General features: G+C 35.3%; 1 protein-coding gene across 7 annotated transcripts in view; it reads right to left on the minus strand.

The window, feature by feature from the left end:
• The window catches only part of LOC122803484 (galactosylgalactosylxylosylprotein 3-beta-glucuronosyltransferase 1-like), a 783,044-nt gene that overhangs the window by 404,324 nt on the left and 360,540 nt on the right, over window positions 1–18,180 (minus strand). For all 7 annotated transcript variants that reach the window (XM_044073111.1, XM_044073112.1, XM_044073116.1 and 4 more), the window contains one exon: window positions 12,764–12,908. In XM_044073111.1, the coding sequence (XP_043929046.1) occupies window positions 12,764–12,908 (145 nt within the window). The remainder of the gene's footprint in view (window positions 1–12,763; window positions 12,909–18,180) is intronic.

An 18,180-nucleotide genomic window follows, 5' to 3' on the forward strand; every position in this document is an offset into this window, starting at 1 on the left:
GATCTCGGAGTTGGTATATTTAAGTAGGGGGGTGTAGGGGGTGCAGCCCCCCTGCAAAAGTGTATTTTGCTATTGTTTTTTGTAGTTGGTTTAGGTATACTTACATGGCGCTGTTGGTTAGGGAAATCCGTTCAATGTTGTGGTTTTCATTGATTAGGTGGTTCGCTCATCTGGTAGTTTGGTCTTTTTGTGTTGACGTTTTCGTATTTGTGGTTCCTGTCTTTCGTGATTATAATATAGACCCAAATATCACTGTAACTCTAATGACAAATTACATAGTGGATAACATTACACTCTGGTTGAACAAACAATTTTGGGTTTAGTACAGACGTCCTAGTAGTGGATTGTTAATTTCCATGTTGGCTAAATTCATGCTGTAGCTCAAGGTAACACTGAAAGACCTAGCTAGTAATGAATCATTGATTTCAGATGTGGGTTATGTAACTTGGTATAAGGAGCAGTTATTTGGTGCAGCGATTTTCCTGCTTGGATGTACTAAGTAGGTGCCCTGATTACTAGTAAATAGATTCAACCATAAGGGCTGATTAAAGTAATGTATGCAGAGTCAGTCAGAGAGTGCTCTCTACTACAGATGAGCTAGGAGCATTATATTTTATACCTGCAAGAGACTGACGAAACAGGGAAACAGGCAGTCCAGATCGGGTATAATGGAAGCAGAGGTCAAATTACACATGATAGCACAGTGCGCTTATTTTACTGTGTGTTTAACAATCTGTTTCAGAAATAGTAGGAGAAGCACAATTGCAGACTTGGTCACCTGAACAAAACACCACATGAATATCGGTCTCAATTTAACAAATTAGGCAGCTGCAAAATAGTATTAGAGTGAAAGTGCTCCTAAAGGAGAGCGCGGATGGGGAGGCATTTGCAGTATTGCATTTGCAGGAAGTAAAAGTCGGCCGCTATACTAGCATTTATAGAAACACATACATGTATATTACAGTGAAAATAACTAGCCTGCTATACTTAGCACTTGCATATTTATTTGGTGACACTGTATGGGCAACTCCTAATAGCCTTGCTCTTAGTCAAACTACCATTTGTATTAATATCACTTTGTATATTGGGTACCCTTGGAATTAACTAATTGTTTAATTATTTTGATGAATATATAAGGAGTGTTTTTTGTGTAGGTATGCATTTGTCTCCATCTGATGAAGTGGTTTAAATGAAAATGCAGTGCTGGTGTAATCGCGTTAGTAGACTGTATAGTCAAACTTATTGTTTCTGCATTTTATTGGACTGAAGAGTCGTTTTAATAAAGGAATTCGTGTGGATTACGGATTTGTGCCTCTTCCATCTGTTCTGTATTTTTGGTGTTTTGGTGAACATTGGAACAGTGATTCTTTTTGGTTTGTGTTGTTGTCTATATGGAATCTGAAGAGGCTACAAATTCTAGGCAAGCTCCTCAGCGGAGGGGCGTGGAATCTGACAAGTTTGACATGCTTTCGAACCAGTTATTGCAGCTTATTGAGCTGCTGACTCCTGCAAGCCAGCCCTTTCTGACATCATCTCCTGGTGTTCCAGGGAACCAGGAAATGCTCACTAGGTCGAAGCATGAGAATGGCGCGAAAGGAGTCTCTTTCACTAAAGGACGTAACAGAACACAGAAATCTCATGCAAGCATTACTAATGGTGATATCAGTTCGGATGTACCAATGTTTTTTAGGTCAGAAAACGCTGTGGGTGCTGGCTCTAACAACGAAAGGGCAAATAATAGTAATGGACACAAAGAGACTGGTGAGAGTCGCAAAATTGATTTTAAATTTTTTTTTCAAAAGCAGTATTGTTTTAAGGACTTTAAATTACCCTCACAGCATGAGGGAGATTATGAAATGAAGTTTGACTATAATATAAAATTGTTAGATGATGTTTTTTTTAATAAAAAAATTATGATATGGAGAATGCATACCTGAGGGAATGTTTACATTTAAAAATTATGCCTAAAGGCTTGAGGGTGGTGAAATATCCTAATAAAGTGAAGGAAGGAAGTATTTTTCACCAGGAATTGTTAGAATTTTTTGATAATTGTGGGTTTGAAATATTAAAAGCCATTATTAGAGAAAATGAAAGGGAAATGAAAATTCTATCTAGTAAAATTGAAGGTATTAACCAGGAAATTACAGAAGATTTGTTATTTTCAGTAGAGGAAGGGCAGAGACAGTATTACGATATGTTGCAGAAGATTGATAATAATATTAATAAAGCATATATTAGGAAAAGTAGGAAGTTAGATAGAGACATTAAAGAATATAAGGACAAAGTGTGTTATCCCAAACCAAGATATTTTTCTTACAGAAACCATAATGATTTTGGTACGGATAGGAGAGAGAATAAGCACTTTGTGTCAAATGGAGAAGATGAAGTAGGTGATTTGAATAATTTGGATGAATACCCCCCTTTAAGGAGGTCAGAGAGAATAAGAAATTACCAGCAAAAAAACTACCAGTATGGGGGGTATATAGGGGCAAGGGGCATGCAGAACAACAACTACAACAGCAGCAACAAGAGATTTCAGCAGTGGAATTGATAGAAGAACATATGTTTAGCAATTGCATCAACACAGATTTTATTTTTTCCCAAGGCTGCATCAATAAATATCAGGGTTATACTATTTACAATTATAGTAAATATGAATTAAATAAAGCACATTTTTCGTTACTATCAAAAGGTCTTAAATTTGTTCCTAACACGAAGGCGGATATTAGTAAGGTGTTGATTGACCTCAAGTTATTTTTAAGAAAGAAAAATTTAGAACTGTTTTTTCAGGGACATGCTAGTACTGGGGAGAAATGTGAGGTTTTGAAAAGGAAAAGTTTGTTCAACCCACCTTTACACCCACAATTAAGAAATTTTGAGGCCTTAATGGAGAATAGACTTAGAGCTGAGCTCCCAAGGAACAATATTACATATAACCTTACTAAGGAAGAATATGGGTTATTAAAGGAATTTAGGGAGGACACTACAGTGAGAGTTATGAAACCAGATAAAGGTGGAGGTTCTGTTGTTATGGATAATATTTTATATGAAGCTAAGATGATGGAAATTTTAGATGATTTAGACAAAAATATGTCAGAGCCTCTTTAAATGAGATTAATATAGGTAATAAAAAAAATATGTGGTTTTAAATGACTTGCTTATGGAATGCTCTATTGATGTTGAAACTTTTAAATACCTTCACGTTGAGAAACCTAAGGTCCCCTCTATTTTTGGGATACCAAAAGTACATAAATACTTGGAAGACCCCCCTTTGAGACCTATTGTTGCGTCGGAGGGCTCAGTTACTGCACCACTGGTGAGATGGTTGGATGTAAAGCTAAAGTCTTTATCTATGGGAGGCCAGGGGACTGTTAAAGACTCTTGGGACCTTTTGTGTAGTATAACTCAGGATTTGTATGATGACAATATTACTTTTATAACTATTGATATAGTGGACCTTTTTTCATCTATACCCCACAATGAGGGGATGATGTGGTTTGAAGAAGCCCTGATAAATTATGGTAAATTTAATAATAATGAATTTTATTTGATCCTAGTTTTTATGGAATTAGTTTTAAACAACAACTTTATTCATTATGAGGGAAAATTTTTTAAGCAGATTCAGGGAGTAGGGATGGGTGCAAGATGTGCCCCCACATATGTTAATATTATTTTAACAGCTTGGGAAGAAAAAAATATTATTAATTCAAAATATGCCCATAATTGGAAATTTTACAAGCGTTTCTTGGATGATATGTGCTTTTTATGGGTGGGCACGATGGATGAATTTTTAGAAATTTCCACAATTGGAAATTTTACAAGCATTTCTTAGATGATATGTGCTTTTTATGGGTGGGCACGATGGATGAATTTTTAGAATTTTTTAAGTATATCTCAGAGTCCACTGATTTTTTTAAATTTACTTATAATAAGGACAAAGAATTTTTAAATTATTTGGATATTACTATAGGCAAAAGTGATGGTTGTTTTTATTCTAAGATTTTTAGAAAGCTAACATTTTCGAATTCTTATTTGGCTTTTAATAGTGCTCATCCTTATCATCAGAAAAAAGGTATTGTTAAGGGACAATATGTGAGGGGTAGCTGTATGACATCAAGGGAGAGTGATTTTGAGGATGAATGTAAGATTTTGCACAATATGTTTATGGATCGAGGCTACCCTAAAGATCTTATTGTGCCTATAGAAAGAGAAGTTAGGGAAGGTAGATATGACAAATTTAAACCCATTTTGGGTTAAAATTTTGTCTTGAATGAGATGAAATCTACAAAGCTTAACAGTGAGGGTACAGGCAATTTTGTAGTTGATTATAATGGTAGTGCACCTAGAATTAGGAAGATTTTGGAGGAAGAATGGTGTAGGTTTGGTCAGATTTCGGATTTGAAATGTATCTTTGAAGAACCTTTGAAATGTACATATAGAAGGGGCAAAAGCTTAAAGACTATTCTGGAGGGTAAATATGGTATGAAAAAGTTAAGGAAGGGAAACTAGGAACCTTTAAATGTGGAAGGTGTTCCCAATGCCCATTTATTTGTACTAAGCAAACAATATTTTAGAGAGCAGGGACAGACTGATCCAGAGCAAATATTTTGCAAACTGTCACACCTCTGGGATAGTTTATTTAGGTTTGTGTGATCATTGTGATGCATTTTATATAGGGAAATTGGAAAGAAAGTTAAAAAATAGAATTTATGAGCATTACTATGAGATAAAAACAAAATGTACTAATAATGCTTTATACCGACATAAATTAATTTGCCAGGAAGCTAAATTTAGCTTCTTTGTGTTGGAAGTAGTGGAAAAGGATGTAAGAGGTGGGCTATGGGAAACTTCGATTGAGTATAAAAAGCTGTTGTGGCAGCTTTCCTTGGAGGCGAATAAACCTCCAGGTCTAAATGATGCCATCTCTTTAGCACCTGTACTCAAGCTGAGATCAGCTAAGCTTCAAGTGTTTTCATTTTATGTTTTTTTATTTATTATTTGTTTCTATATTTATCTTATTTTAAATGTGTATTAAAATCAGTTTACATTATAAAGTGTTGGTAGTATAGGATGCCACAAGCTGTAATGCTTTAGCTGGTTGTATTAAAGAATTTAGTTTGTTTTATTAGATTAAGTTATTATAAAGTTTTTATTAAATTTTGATAATAATATTAATTTATTAATCCAATAATGTATCAGGTCAGTGTGGGGGGAATCCATTATAATATATTTTAATGTATGTGTTGTATGCATTATAAGTCTTACCCTTTTAAATGTTTAAGTATCTTGTTCCCTTTAATTAACTAATTGTTTAATTATTTTGATGAATATATAAGGAGTGTTTTTTGTGTAGGTATGCATTTGTCTCCATCTGATGAAGTGGTTTAAATGAAAATGCAGTGCTGGTGTAATCGTGTTAGTGGACTGTATAGTCAAACTTATTGTTTCTGCGTTTTATTGGACTGAAGAGTCGTTTTAATAAAGGAATTAGTGTGGATTACGGATTTGTGCCTCTTCCATCTGTTCTGTATTTTTGGTGTTTTGGTGAACATTGGAACAGTGATTCTTTTTGGTTTGTGTTGAACCCTTGGAAGAGCCTTAAGGTAGCTGTCAGGAGTGTATGGTGGCAGTCATAACTACCTTATAGTCTGGGCAGAAGGGGGCATAGCTAGTAAACCTGTGCCAGCCTTTCTCAGGGGTGTGTGTGTGTGTGTGTGTGTGTGTGTGTGTGTGTAAATCAAATCTCAAAGAGTGTATCTGTCAGCTACTTAGGCAGGGACATGAAGTACTGGATCGACAGAGAGAGTGCTGGAGGCCTTGGCTTGAACACTCAGCTGAGATCTTAACTCTATACCTGTGCCAGTGGGGAGTCTTATTGTGTATCTAGAAAGAGGGAGAAACCAGCCCTGGATTGACTGTGGTCTCTGTGTGCTCTTAAGGGAAATTGCACTTGATGCAGAAAGCTGCATCTGGAAATACTATGTATGTACCTGTCATCCTCTCAGTGGACGTCCCCCACTGTTGCCAGTGGTGAGGTTTTAGGCTCCTTGATTACTGGTCCAGTGGAGGATTTTCACATATTTCTATTGATTTCTTTAATTACTTCAATGTTCCATGTCCAGTAACACCAGTATTATATGGGTTACCCAAACTACACAAAAATCAGGAACATCCACCAGTCAGACTGATTGTACCTGGGGGTGGCTGGGTGACTGAACTCATCTCTTTACATCTACAATCTGTTCGTATCCAGTATTTATCAAAATTGAAGAGTTACATTAAAGAGACCAGCAATTTTCTATCACAACTGTATGAATGGCATAAAAATGTAACTGAGTTTGTTTTGCCACATTAGACACTAAATCATTATTTACAGTAATCCCTAATGAGTATGGGGTAGAAGCTATTTGTGAATTTCTCTGAGAACATAGTGAAATGTACACAAGAGAAGTTGAGACAATTTGGGAATTACTAGATGTTGTATTGACTAGCAATATATTTATGTTTGAGGATCATGTGTTCCATCAGAAAGCAGGAGTGGACATGGGTACATCCATAGCCAATACATAAGTCAGCATTGTTGTAGGATGATGGAAGAATATTATATCTATAGATGTCCATTAGAATTTAAACATAAAATATTATTTTATAAACTATTTGTGGACATCTTTATGATATAGGGAGGTGCACACTCTCATTTATTACAATTGATTAATTATTTAAATGATACAACCAGTTTTTTGAAATTTACACTAGAATATTCACCAAATGAGATCAATTTTCTGGATATTAAATTAAAGAGAATTGCTGACAATATTACAACCTCAATTTTTAGAAAAGTATAGGCAAATAGATACACACATACAAACAGTATGCACACTACACATATTTTTAAAGACATAGCCAAAAGTCAACTAATGAGAACTACTCGACTTAATACAGGTGAAACTAAATGGTTTTAAGAAATGGATAATACGATAGATGAGTTCAAGGAGCAGGGTTATGAGGCTGCTTTACTTGATCAGTTGAATGAGAGACAAGATAGAGCTAGACCATATTATACAGAGAAGAACATAAATACACAGAACTGTGTATGACATAGCAAACAAGAACATTTACTCTGTGTTACTAGATATAGTAGGAGAATGAATGGAGTGAATGAAATTATAATAAGTAATTGGGGCGTATTAAAAATGATGCCAGAAATTAAACGGATTATAGGCGATAAAACAAATTTTGCATATAAGAATTGCTCTTACCTGAAATGTCGTCTTTGTTATAAAGATATGGTAAATATAATTTCTAAACAGAATTCAAGGCTAGGTACTTTCCACTGCTATAGCTGTGTATACTGTAAGGACATTGAGAAAATTAATAAATCTGTGCATCCAGCAACAAAGAAAAAATACACATTTAAATGTTTTGCTACATGCAATACGTCCAATATTGCTTATTTGGCTACCTTTAAAAAAAGTTTTGCATTTTATATTGGGACTGGTCCAGTGGAGGATTTTCACATATTTCTATTGATTTCTTTAATTACTTCAATGTTCCATGTCCAGTAACACCAGTATTATATGGGTTACCCAAACTACACAAAAATCAGGAACATCCACCAGTCAGACTGATTGTACCTGGGGGTGGCTGGGTGACTGAACCCATCTCTTTACATCTACAATCTGTTCGTATCCAGTATTTATCAAAATTGAAGAGTTACATTAAAGAGACCAGCAATTTTCTATCACAACTGTATGAATGGCATAAAAATGTAACTGAGTTTGTTTTTGCCACATTAGACACTAAATCATTATTTACAGTAATCCCTAATGAGTATGGGGTAGAAGCTATTTGTGAATTTCTCTGAGAACATAGTGAAATGTACACAAGAGAAGTTGAGACAATTTGGGAATTACTAGATGTTGTATTGACTAGCAATATATTTACGTTTGAGGATCATGTGTTCCATCAGAAAGCAGGAGTGGACATGGGTACATCCATAGCCAATACATAAGTCAGCATTGTTGTAGGATGATGGAAGAATATTATATCTATAGATGTCCATTAGAATTTAAACATAAAATATTATTTTATAAACTATTTGTGGACATCTTTATGATATAGGGAGGTGCACACTCTCATTTATTACAATTGATTAATTATTTAAATGATACAACCAGTTTTTTGAAATTTACACTAGAATATTCACCAAATGAGATCAATTTTCTGGATATTAAATTAAAGAGAATTACTGACAATATTACAACCTCAATTTTTAGAAAAGTATAGGCAAATAGATACACACATACAAACAGTATGCACACTACACATATTTTTAAAGACATAGCCAAAAGTCAACTAATGAGAACTACTCGACTTAATACAGGTGAAACTAAATGGTTTTAAGAAATGGATAATATGATAGATGAGTTCAAGGAGCAGGGTTATGAGGCTGCTTTACTTGATCAGTTGAATGAGAGACAAGATAGAGCTAGACCATATTATACAGAGAAGAACATAAATACACAGAACTGTGTATGACATAGCAAACAAGAACATTTACTCTGTGTTACTAGATATAGTAGGAGAATGAATGGAGTGAATGAAATTATAATAAGTAATTGGGGCGTATTAAAAATGATGCCAGAAATTAAACGGATTATAGGCGATAAAACAAATTTTGCATATAAGAATTGCTCTTACCTGAAATGTCGTCTTTGTTATAAAGATATGGTAAATATAATTTCTAAACAGAATTCAAGGCTAGGTACTTTCCACTGCTATAGCTGTGTATACTGTAAGGACATTGAGAAAATTAATAAATTTGTGCATCCAACAACAAAGAAAAAATACACATTTAAATGTTTTGCTACATGCAATACGTCCAATATTGCTTATTTGGCTACCTTTAAAAAAAGTTTTGCATTTTATATTGGGAAATGCAGACAAAAATTGAAAGACTGGATAATAGAGCATAAATCCGAGATACGCAGAAAAGTTAACACTAATGCACTTGCTAAATGCATGGATGAGAATGGAATGGACCATGAATTTTGTTTTAGGGTAGTTGATGCTGTATATAAAAATAAGAGGAGTAGTGACTTAAATGATAAATTTGAAATTTGTGAGTATGAATGGATTATATGGCTACAAGCAGATGCCAAACCAGCCTTAAATACAGCTGCAAGTTGTAAACCAATATTAAAAAGTAGGCTTATGTAAATAATATATCTTGACTATTATATTTTGAATAATGTATTGGGTTACATATTATATTTTTTTTTTAGAATTTTCAGCTTGTTCTCATTCCTGCATTTGAATGTTTAATTGTTCTTGTTTTTTTTGACTGGGGCTGTGCCACATGGGTTTTAGTTTGAATTTTAATAATTGAGATGTGATTGAATTGCTTACTACTTACAAACTGAAGAAGGGCATCTGCCTGAAAGCTTTGTGTTTTTCATTGTGTTTTATAAATAAACTATTGAAATCTGCTCAGCATTTCCAGCTCCTGGAGTTTCTTGCTTCCCAGATTCATTTTTTTATCCCTCCAGTAGTGGTTCACCTTGGTGTTGGTCCTACCTTGATTGTTGTAATATAAGAATACGTCCATATGTAAACCTCTTTCTCAGTATCCTTACTAGTGTAAGAAAGGTTAGAGACAGGGCATTTGCTAGTCATATTAGAGAGGGCTTCATGACAAAGAGAGTCAATAAAGCTTCTTTAAGACAAGATAAAATAACTATAGTTCTCAAAGACAAGTGAAATCGTTAACTCAAAGCTTCCAGACAATGTTTAACTAGCGTGGTTGGTCAAGGGCCCTGACCACTTTAATGAAGTCATCAGAGTTAACATATGAAAATCTCAGCTCATCAAGTGTCCAGGCGATCTCGTACCGCAATGCTGCAATGCATTATGGAAGGATAAAGAGATCAACTGATATTAACATTTAAATCAGCAGGATATTCAGGCAGCTTTCTTTCACTGACAGGATGAAAAGGCCCTAATGGTAAGACAAGCTGGGCTATTTAGCCTCTAAACTAAATTTAAAAGGACAGCTGGAAACTCTGAAGTTGCAGACATCTCACTGAATGAGCACTTTAACTTCTTATATGAGATATAGGAGTGATATAATGTATAATTTGTGAATGGAGACAGGGAAGTTTGTTTTTCCATTCATATTTTTTTCTGCTGCTATGACCCCTATTGAACAGTAAAAACAAAAGCAACGTGAGTAAATACTTGATATTATATAGCAAAATAATTTATCAAGTGACTCATCTCTCAAGGTTAAGTAGTTTATATTCTCTCTTTCACTATCTCCCATAGTTAACAGATCTCTTCCATTTTTTCTGTCAGACCCTTTATCTCTCTGTCATGCATAAATTGTCAGTAGAGAACTAAGTTTTAAGACATTTGCTTACATCTGTTCAGTTAAAAGTTGTTTTATCCAATTCTGATAGAATTCATGATTTTGAGCTTATATTTTAATAAGACAAATTCATCTCATTTGTGTTTTGCTTTAAGCACTTCGGTTTCTCAGTCAGAAACTAAAAGTAATATAGAGTTTTATTTTATAGGCCCTTTCTACAAGAAATTGAGTTTCTTTATAGCTTTCCAAATTACAGATCCTGAGTAAGCCATATATAACATGACTTTCTTTCTCACATTTACGTTTGGTGCCTGGATTCTTCTTGTGGTCTAGAAGGACAGTTTTACGGATAGTCAGGACCTGAAATATCTGGGTTGCCTTTTTTAGCGTTGGTTTTCTATAATGGGCAATCAGTGTTGCTCTTAACTTCATAAATGCCAACAGGCTGTCATACAATCTCTTACTGGTTCTCACAGTGCTAGATCATGTTTCCATCCTCTTACTTAGTGTACCCTCCTCCCAATCTCTATACATTTATCAAATCTCCAAGTGGATTGTAAGATGTCTTTCTCATTTTACTGGCATCATAGCTTTCACTCACACTACTTCATTCATCAACAGCTCTTTGCCTAAAACTATATACGTCAGTGCTTTTCTTCCGGTACCTTCAAAATGCAGAATAGGTTTACTATTCCTATGGTGACAATCACCTAATTGCCATGGTTCTCCTACAGTCCAGTCAAGTTTTATAGGTGAATGGTGGATGTGTTTGTTCTTACCTGATGTCATCATAATGTTTTGTGTACTTCATGTCTATTTACTTTAAATAAAAATTCTCATGGAATTGTTTTTTCTGTGTACTTATTGCTACATTGTTTATTTGTTACTAGTACAATCTTCATCAAAACTCTTCTTGAGAGAGCATTACGTAGAAAATACCATTGTTAAAATGCCAGTTTATAAATAATACATATATATTAAAAACATTGTTAAATACCAGTATATATGTACGCAATATATATATATATATATATATATATATATATATATATATATATATATATATGTATATATATATCTACACACACACACACACACACACACACACACACATCTCAAGAAACAACTAGAAGATGGCACCAATCAAATATCCAAATTATTTTATAAAAATACATGAATGGTGAGCTCTGAAATCCATTGCATTTATTACAAAAGTGGCGCTGACCAATCTTTTGTTTTTATAATAAAATAATTCAGGTAATTCATTTGGAGCTACCTTCCAGTTTTTTTTTTTTTTGAGGTCTTCTGAATATTGAAGCTTAGTTTGGAGATTGACCTTGTTTTCAATACATACTTCTCTCTCTCTCTCTCTCTGTATATATATATATATATATATATATATATATATATATATATATATATACATATGTATGCATTCCATTACTTTTGTTGAATGGTGCTTTGGTTGCATACCTTTCAAGCTCTTAGAGCAGAAAATCTGGGCAAAGCCATAACTAATTAGGGGACAAAGGCCCAAAATCGGGAGTTTTTAAATATTGCTCTTACAAACTTAGAAAGTTGATAGAATAACAGGTTTTGCATTAGCATGAATTTTCTGAGAGGTATGAAGCCTGAATCGCAAATGTAGGTCATTATTGCCTGACTTCATTCCTCAGTGATTTGCCACTGATTTGCCAGAAAGCCACAATTTTACTGAGAAACAGACTAAAAATATGTGGCAAAAATCTTGACATTCTGTGAAAACCTGTATAGTTGAGAGCTATGTTTGGTTGACAGCTGTTTAGTTGACACAATTTGGTCAGCTAAATAGATGGTCAATACCTATCAACAAAAGTAGTAGATTGGACTACTCCCGGCATTGGCAAAATTGCCCTTTCCATGTGAATTGCGTGGTCTCGGAGTTACTATGTATAATTAATGAGTGTGTGGGGGGTATGGGGGGGGGCTTGTCCCCCAGCAAAAATGAGGTTTTCTTTCATTTCTTGTTTTTCAGTTTTTGCATGTGCCAAGATGCATTCTCAGTGCATGCATAATAGTATGTCAATGTGGATAATGTCAACCATTTGGTGTCAACATTGTGCATATTGATATTAGTGCCAGTTGACAAACTTAATAAATCCATATATATCTAGCTGTGTAGATAATTATATAGCTAGCTAGATAGATATATCGATAGATAGATAGATAGATAGATAGATAGATAGATAGATAGATGGATAGATGTGTGTGTGCATGTGTGTGTGTGTGTGTGTGTGTGTGTGTGTGTTTGTGTTTCTCTTTCTCTCTCTCTTCTTACATTGCCCACATGTTTATTTGTGTCTTTATCCTGTGACCTTTAGCATCACAAATTTTGTCAGAGTATATTAACTTACTTACTTTTTAGGAAGGTGAGGTAATGTGTTGCCAGATGTTGGTGCCAGATTGTCAAAAGGATGGCCCATGGCAAAGCGATCAGGAGAGTTGTGAGAACTTTCCATCTCCTCGGCATAGTGTAGACATTCAACAATACCAGCTCCTTTGCCTTTACAAACATGGGAAATAATAAGCAATTAATAAGTGATTATGCTATCAGTTTACCATGTAAATAGAAATGAGATTGGTGAATATGCCATTATGTTATCATTAGAGATGACACTGGGTCCAATCATTTTGAAATGCAATTAGACTATCCTATGTATGGATATGATGCTAAAGTTTACTATTTGATGCAAGCGTTACAGCAGTCATGAATTTATACTATAGAGTACCACAAATGCCACCAAAATACTTTATATCAGCACCTGCAAAACAGGACAGCACAGCACTGTATTCTACATTACAGGGCCTGAACTTAACTTTGCCAAAATTATTTTATAAAGTACAAAATGAAAGATCATTGTTGCTTTTCTAATATGTTAAAGCTGAAAATTGGACTAATACATGAATTGCCACAAGCTATAATTAAGTATATGAATTACATAATTTCAACCATTATGTCTTTTCCATATGTCAAAATGCTATCCTAATGAGTGAATTTAATGTTAACTGGGGTGCAAATCACAGCCAGCACTGAGAGCCAGCTTTCTACAGTGTAGCAGAAAAGACGACAACACCCAACTGACATTCTTCAAATTACTTCATGTTGTACTGAGTCTGGTCAAATAGACCAGGCAACTGTCCTTCCACTGGGGTGGCTATAGCCACCATTGTGTGGTCCTCACTGCTTCTTAGAAGGGGCTTTCAAAACTACAGGTACGGTAACAAAACTGGTCTTTTAGAGGGCAACTCTGGAGCACCCTAACCTCCATGGACTGGATCATGATTACTGAACAAAGTGACTGCATTTTAGCTCTCATAGGTTCATAGGTAAGTACTAGGCTAGCTGTCCTTGCAGGCCATTTTAAGCCTAGCAAGTTTCCATTTTTCTGCTTGAAATAACCTCTCCCATTTGATTACAGATTGGCCTTTTCCATCACATGGTCAATATTCAAATATTACCCCAATAAGAATAACTTGGATCATAGCATAGATAATTTGAGGGGACCCATGCATGGGATAAAGCATTTAGGAGTTGCTTCTGCTAATTAATAGTACAGGAGGGCAGTCCTGGGGTAAAGTTTATTTTTTGTATCCATAAATCTAAGTTTCCCTTGAAAATGGAGAGGGATCAACTTTGTTTCCTCTGTGTGGGGAGTCTGTTCCACAGCAGTGGTATCCTCTGTGAAATATACCTGTCACTCCAAGCTATTCTGTTCATATTGCAGAAGAAGTTATATCCTTAGACTGAGTATTTCTGATGCCATTTGACTTGATGTGCAGTAAATCCATCTCTGCTGGATAAGAGGATACAGAAGAAGTCAAAAAAGTTGCCAGGTTAATCCAAAAAAGCACCAAGGGAATACGAAGAGAAATAGTAGTATCCTGAACGTAAATTTATTTTTTTAAAAACAACATACATTTTCGCTACTGTTAAACAGTAGCTTCATCAGAGAAACTGACAAACAGTGAACGCCAAGTATTTAAATCTTTCTATGGCGTGAATACGTTCCACTACGTCACTTGGGTTCACAAATGGACCTCCCCAAACAGTGGCGTGTGTTGTATATAAAAAGAATAAAATGCATACAGAAATACGCTCGCATCAATTGTAGTATGCTATGTTTGAAAATTAAAAGTTAAAAACAATTAAATCTAACAGTCTATATATTTAAAATCAACATTCTATGTTTGGGGAGGTCCATTTGTGAACCCAAGTGACGTAGTGGAACGTATTCACGCCATAGAAAGATTTAAATAATTGGCGTTCACTGTTTGTCAGTTTCTCTGATGAAGCTACTGTTTAATAGTAGCGAAAACGTATGTTGTTTTTAAAAAAATAAATTTACTTTCAGGATACTACTATTTCTCTTCGTATTCCCTTGGTGCTTTTTTGGATTTATCTGGCAACTTTTTTGACTTCTTATGTTTTCCTAATTTTACTGGATAAGAGGATACCTTATATACCAGACACAAGCCACCTGTTGACAGTCTGTAGGAAACTCAATGTAGTGACGACTTTGAGTCATTCCATGTAGAACCTGTTGTTTAGCACTTGTGTACTTTTAGTAAGGTATCTCTGTGGGCATCCCAGTTGTCGCATGTGTCTGGACAGATACATGCCAAAGTGGGCATTATACTCAATGACTGGCCTAATGAGGACTAAGTAAAGGGGGACAATGACATCCCTAGTTATAAACACAATCCCTTTGTTTATAAGCTATGCTATATAGAAGGCCTTTCTTACAACAATAGACACATGGTCAAAAGTTAGGCCACTATCCACAAATGTTCCCAATTCTCCAGCAAATGGGTCAACTGTTAGGGAAGTCTTGACAATGTGGTCGTTTTCTGGGGTAGATGATTTCCCAAAGGTAACACTAATGCATTTTTTTGGCATTTAGTTTCAGACCATGATTTTGACACCAGTTATTTTTTGAACCTGTTACTTTCACCCTACGAAATATGTTACCCTATTAAAACCAGATGTGTAAAAAAAGTATCTGTCTCATGGATTACTTCAAAGATTAGGTAGTCTTTTTTATTAGATGTGATGTACCATGTAAAGCATACGGAAGTAACAATAGTCAGAATGACTACAGGGGCAGTTGCTACAGCTGAGAAAATAGTAAAAGTGCAAGTAACATGGTCAACAAAGTGTAAATAAATTAAAATGTGTGCAAACAAAGCAAATACTACTTACCTGAAAGAAAATCAGTGTGCTTTCCTTAGAAATGGATAGTTTCTGGATGGAGATTAATAACTTAGCAGGAAGAAGACAATAGCCAATTAAATACAGTGAGTGATGATGGATAGGATGCATTTGAAGCAAAAAGTATAACATTGTGCTTTGCTACATTTCCAGTCATCAGTTGCACTACTAGGACACTGCAGGCTGGGAAAAGAAAAAAAAAAAAGCAGGAGACATTTTTGGCTTCTCTGCAAACTTTCATTTCATATGGCTGTCGGTCAGCTAACTGAACCAATGGGTATGGAAAACTTCTCATGATAGATAAGCAGGGTAGGTTACATCTTTGTTGTAATTCCTGTACTGCGCATCATTAGCCTTCTTCTTTCATTAGGCATTTTTCCCGAAATATGAAAAAACTGCCTATATTATTTTGTTATTGAAAAAATCCCAAAACAACAAAGTGGAAACTTTTAGAACATATCGCTACTATCCTCACTAATGATTCTAGAAAAGGCTGTCGCCATGCAACTCAAAGTATACTTTTCCTCAAGAGATATTATTAGATGTTGTCAGCATGGATATGAAAAAGGTTATTATACTTGCATAACTTTAATTGTATAATGTTTTTCATTTTCTTTTTGTGAACTATGGAAAAAGGGGAGTTAAGAGATTTCATATTCTTAACTCTACCCAAAGTATTTTATTTTGTGGATCATGCAATGCTTATTTCAGAACTCAAAATCTATGGCCAAAGAAATATTGAATTAACATGGTTCTGTAACTGGCAGAACAGTGCATTTAGGGTGGTAAATGAACAATACTATTCATTTGTCTAGCCAGTCAGAAAAGGGGTACCTCAATGGTCTGTTCTATGATCATCTTTATTCACTTTGCCTGCTTTGTAGTACTGAAGTCAATCTCTCCAGTGCCAAGCCCTATTGATGACACTATTTATTTTTTATTTAACATTTGTTTACCAGGAAAGTCTGACTTGGAACGAAGCCAATTTTCAGCAGAGGCCCCGGGAGAAATGCCCCAGGTGCATGTCTTTTGACACTAGCCTACCATTTAATTTGACTGCTACAGGGGAAAAGCAGACTGAGTATTCTGTAAAGCATTGCATCCCCTGTCCTTGAGGATTTATCTCCAGACCCCCAAAATATATACATGCTACCTCTGAGGTCACACCAACTTGCAGAAAAGGAAATAAATGTATTTCTTTTTCCTTCAATTTGCTATATGCTTGGAGGTTGTATAGTTAGAGATTAGAAATACAGATCAGATGTAAGAAGCACGGCTTCTATACCAGGGATAGAGGATATGTGTGTGTGTGTATGTAATATATATATATGTGTGTGTGTGTGTGTATATATATATATATATATATATATATATATATATATATATATATGGATCTACTTGACAACACCGACAAACCACAACACCGATAACGAAATCAGACACACCACATAACCGAATGTTCACAAACACGAAACCTCACATGCCCAACACACCATAATACCGACACAATACCAACAATAAACAAACAAAACAAATCCCTTGTCCAAAAAGCACACACACAACACAAGCACACCAAAATCCTTACAAACGCACACTAAACCTCACATACACAGCTATCTACACCCTTAACCCAAACCCTAACCCTAAGGTCCTTCACTATCGCACACTTACCTAACCCAAGCCCTAACCCAAACTCACTTAAACCGCCCCTAACCCAAAGACTATCACTATCGCACACTTACCTAACCCGCGCCCTAACCCTAACTCACTTAACCCACCCCTAACCCAAAGACTATCACTATCGCACACTTACCTAACCCGTGCCCTAATCCTAACTCACTTAACCCACCCGTATCCCTAGACACCGTCAATATTGCACACTTACCTTACTCGCACTCTAACGTCCGTCACTACCGCATACTTACACAGCCTTTTCCCATGTTAGTCTTTTCAGCATCGGGGTTTTCATCTGTCGGTCTTCTCAGCGTCGGGGTTTTCATCTGTCGGTCTTCTCAATCTTCGATCTTCTGGTGTCGTCGATCTCCTTGTCGGCGTTCTCAGCTGTCGACGTTGTCAAGTGCTCCCATATATATATATATATATATATATATATATATATATATATATATATATATATATATATATACCAGCAAACTCATATATACTACGAAGAGAATTAAAACATATAAAAATACACTTCGGACTGAGGTAACAAAATAATAAGATAATCCGGTTTCTGGATAAACTCACAAGAGCCTGTATTAGCGCTTTCATCCATTTAATAACTGGACTTCTTCAGAAATGAAATATAATCAGTAAACAACCATATAAAACAAGTGCATAGTAATGGGTTGTACAATATATAAAAAGACCAATGGTTCAATAGGTTCATAGGTTCATACTAGGCTATCTGCCCTAGGGCATTTATAAGCCTAGCCAGAATGTGTTTGGCTTTCGCCACCCATTTTAAATTAATTTTGCTATGCCCTTTTTTGAGGTTAGTATACTGTGCCTCTGTCTAACAGTGACACAGAAGTGATACCCGGGGTAAACCTACGATCTCCCA

Source organism: Protopterus annectens, chromosome 5.part1 (genome assembly GCF_019279795.1).
Source record: "Protopterus annectens isolate FY-2018-M chromosome 5.part1, PAN1.0, whole genome shotgun sequence".
In the NCBI taxonomy this organism is placed as follows: Eukaryota; Metazoa; Chordata; order Ceratodontiformes; family Protopteridae; genus Protopterus; species Protopterus annectens.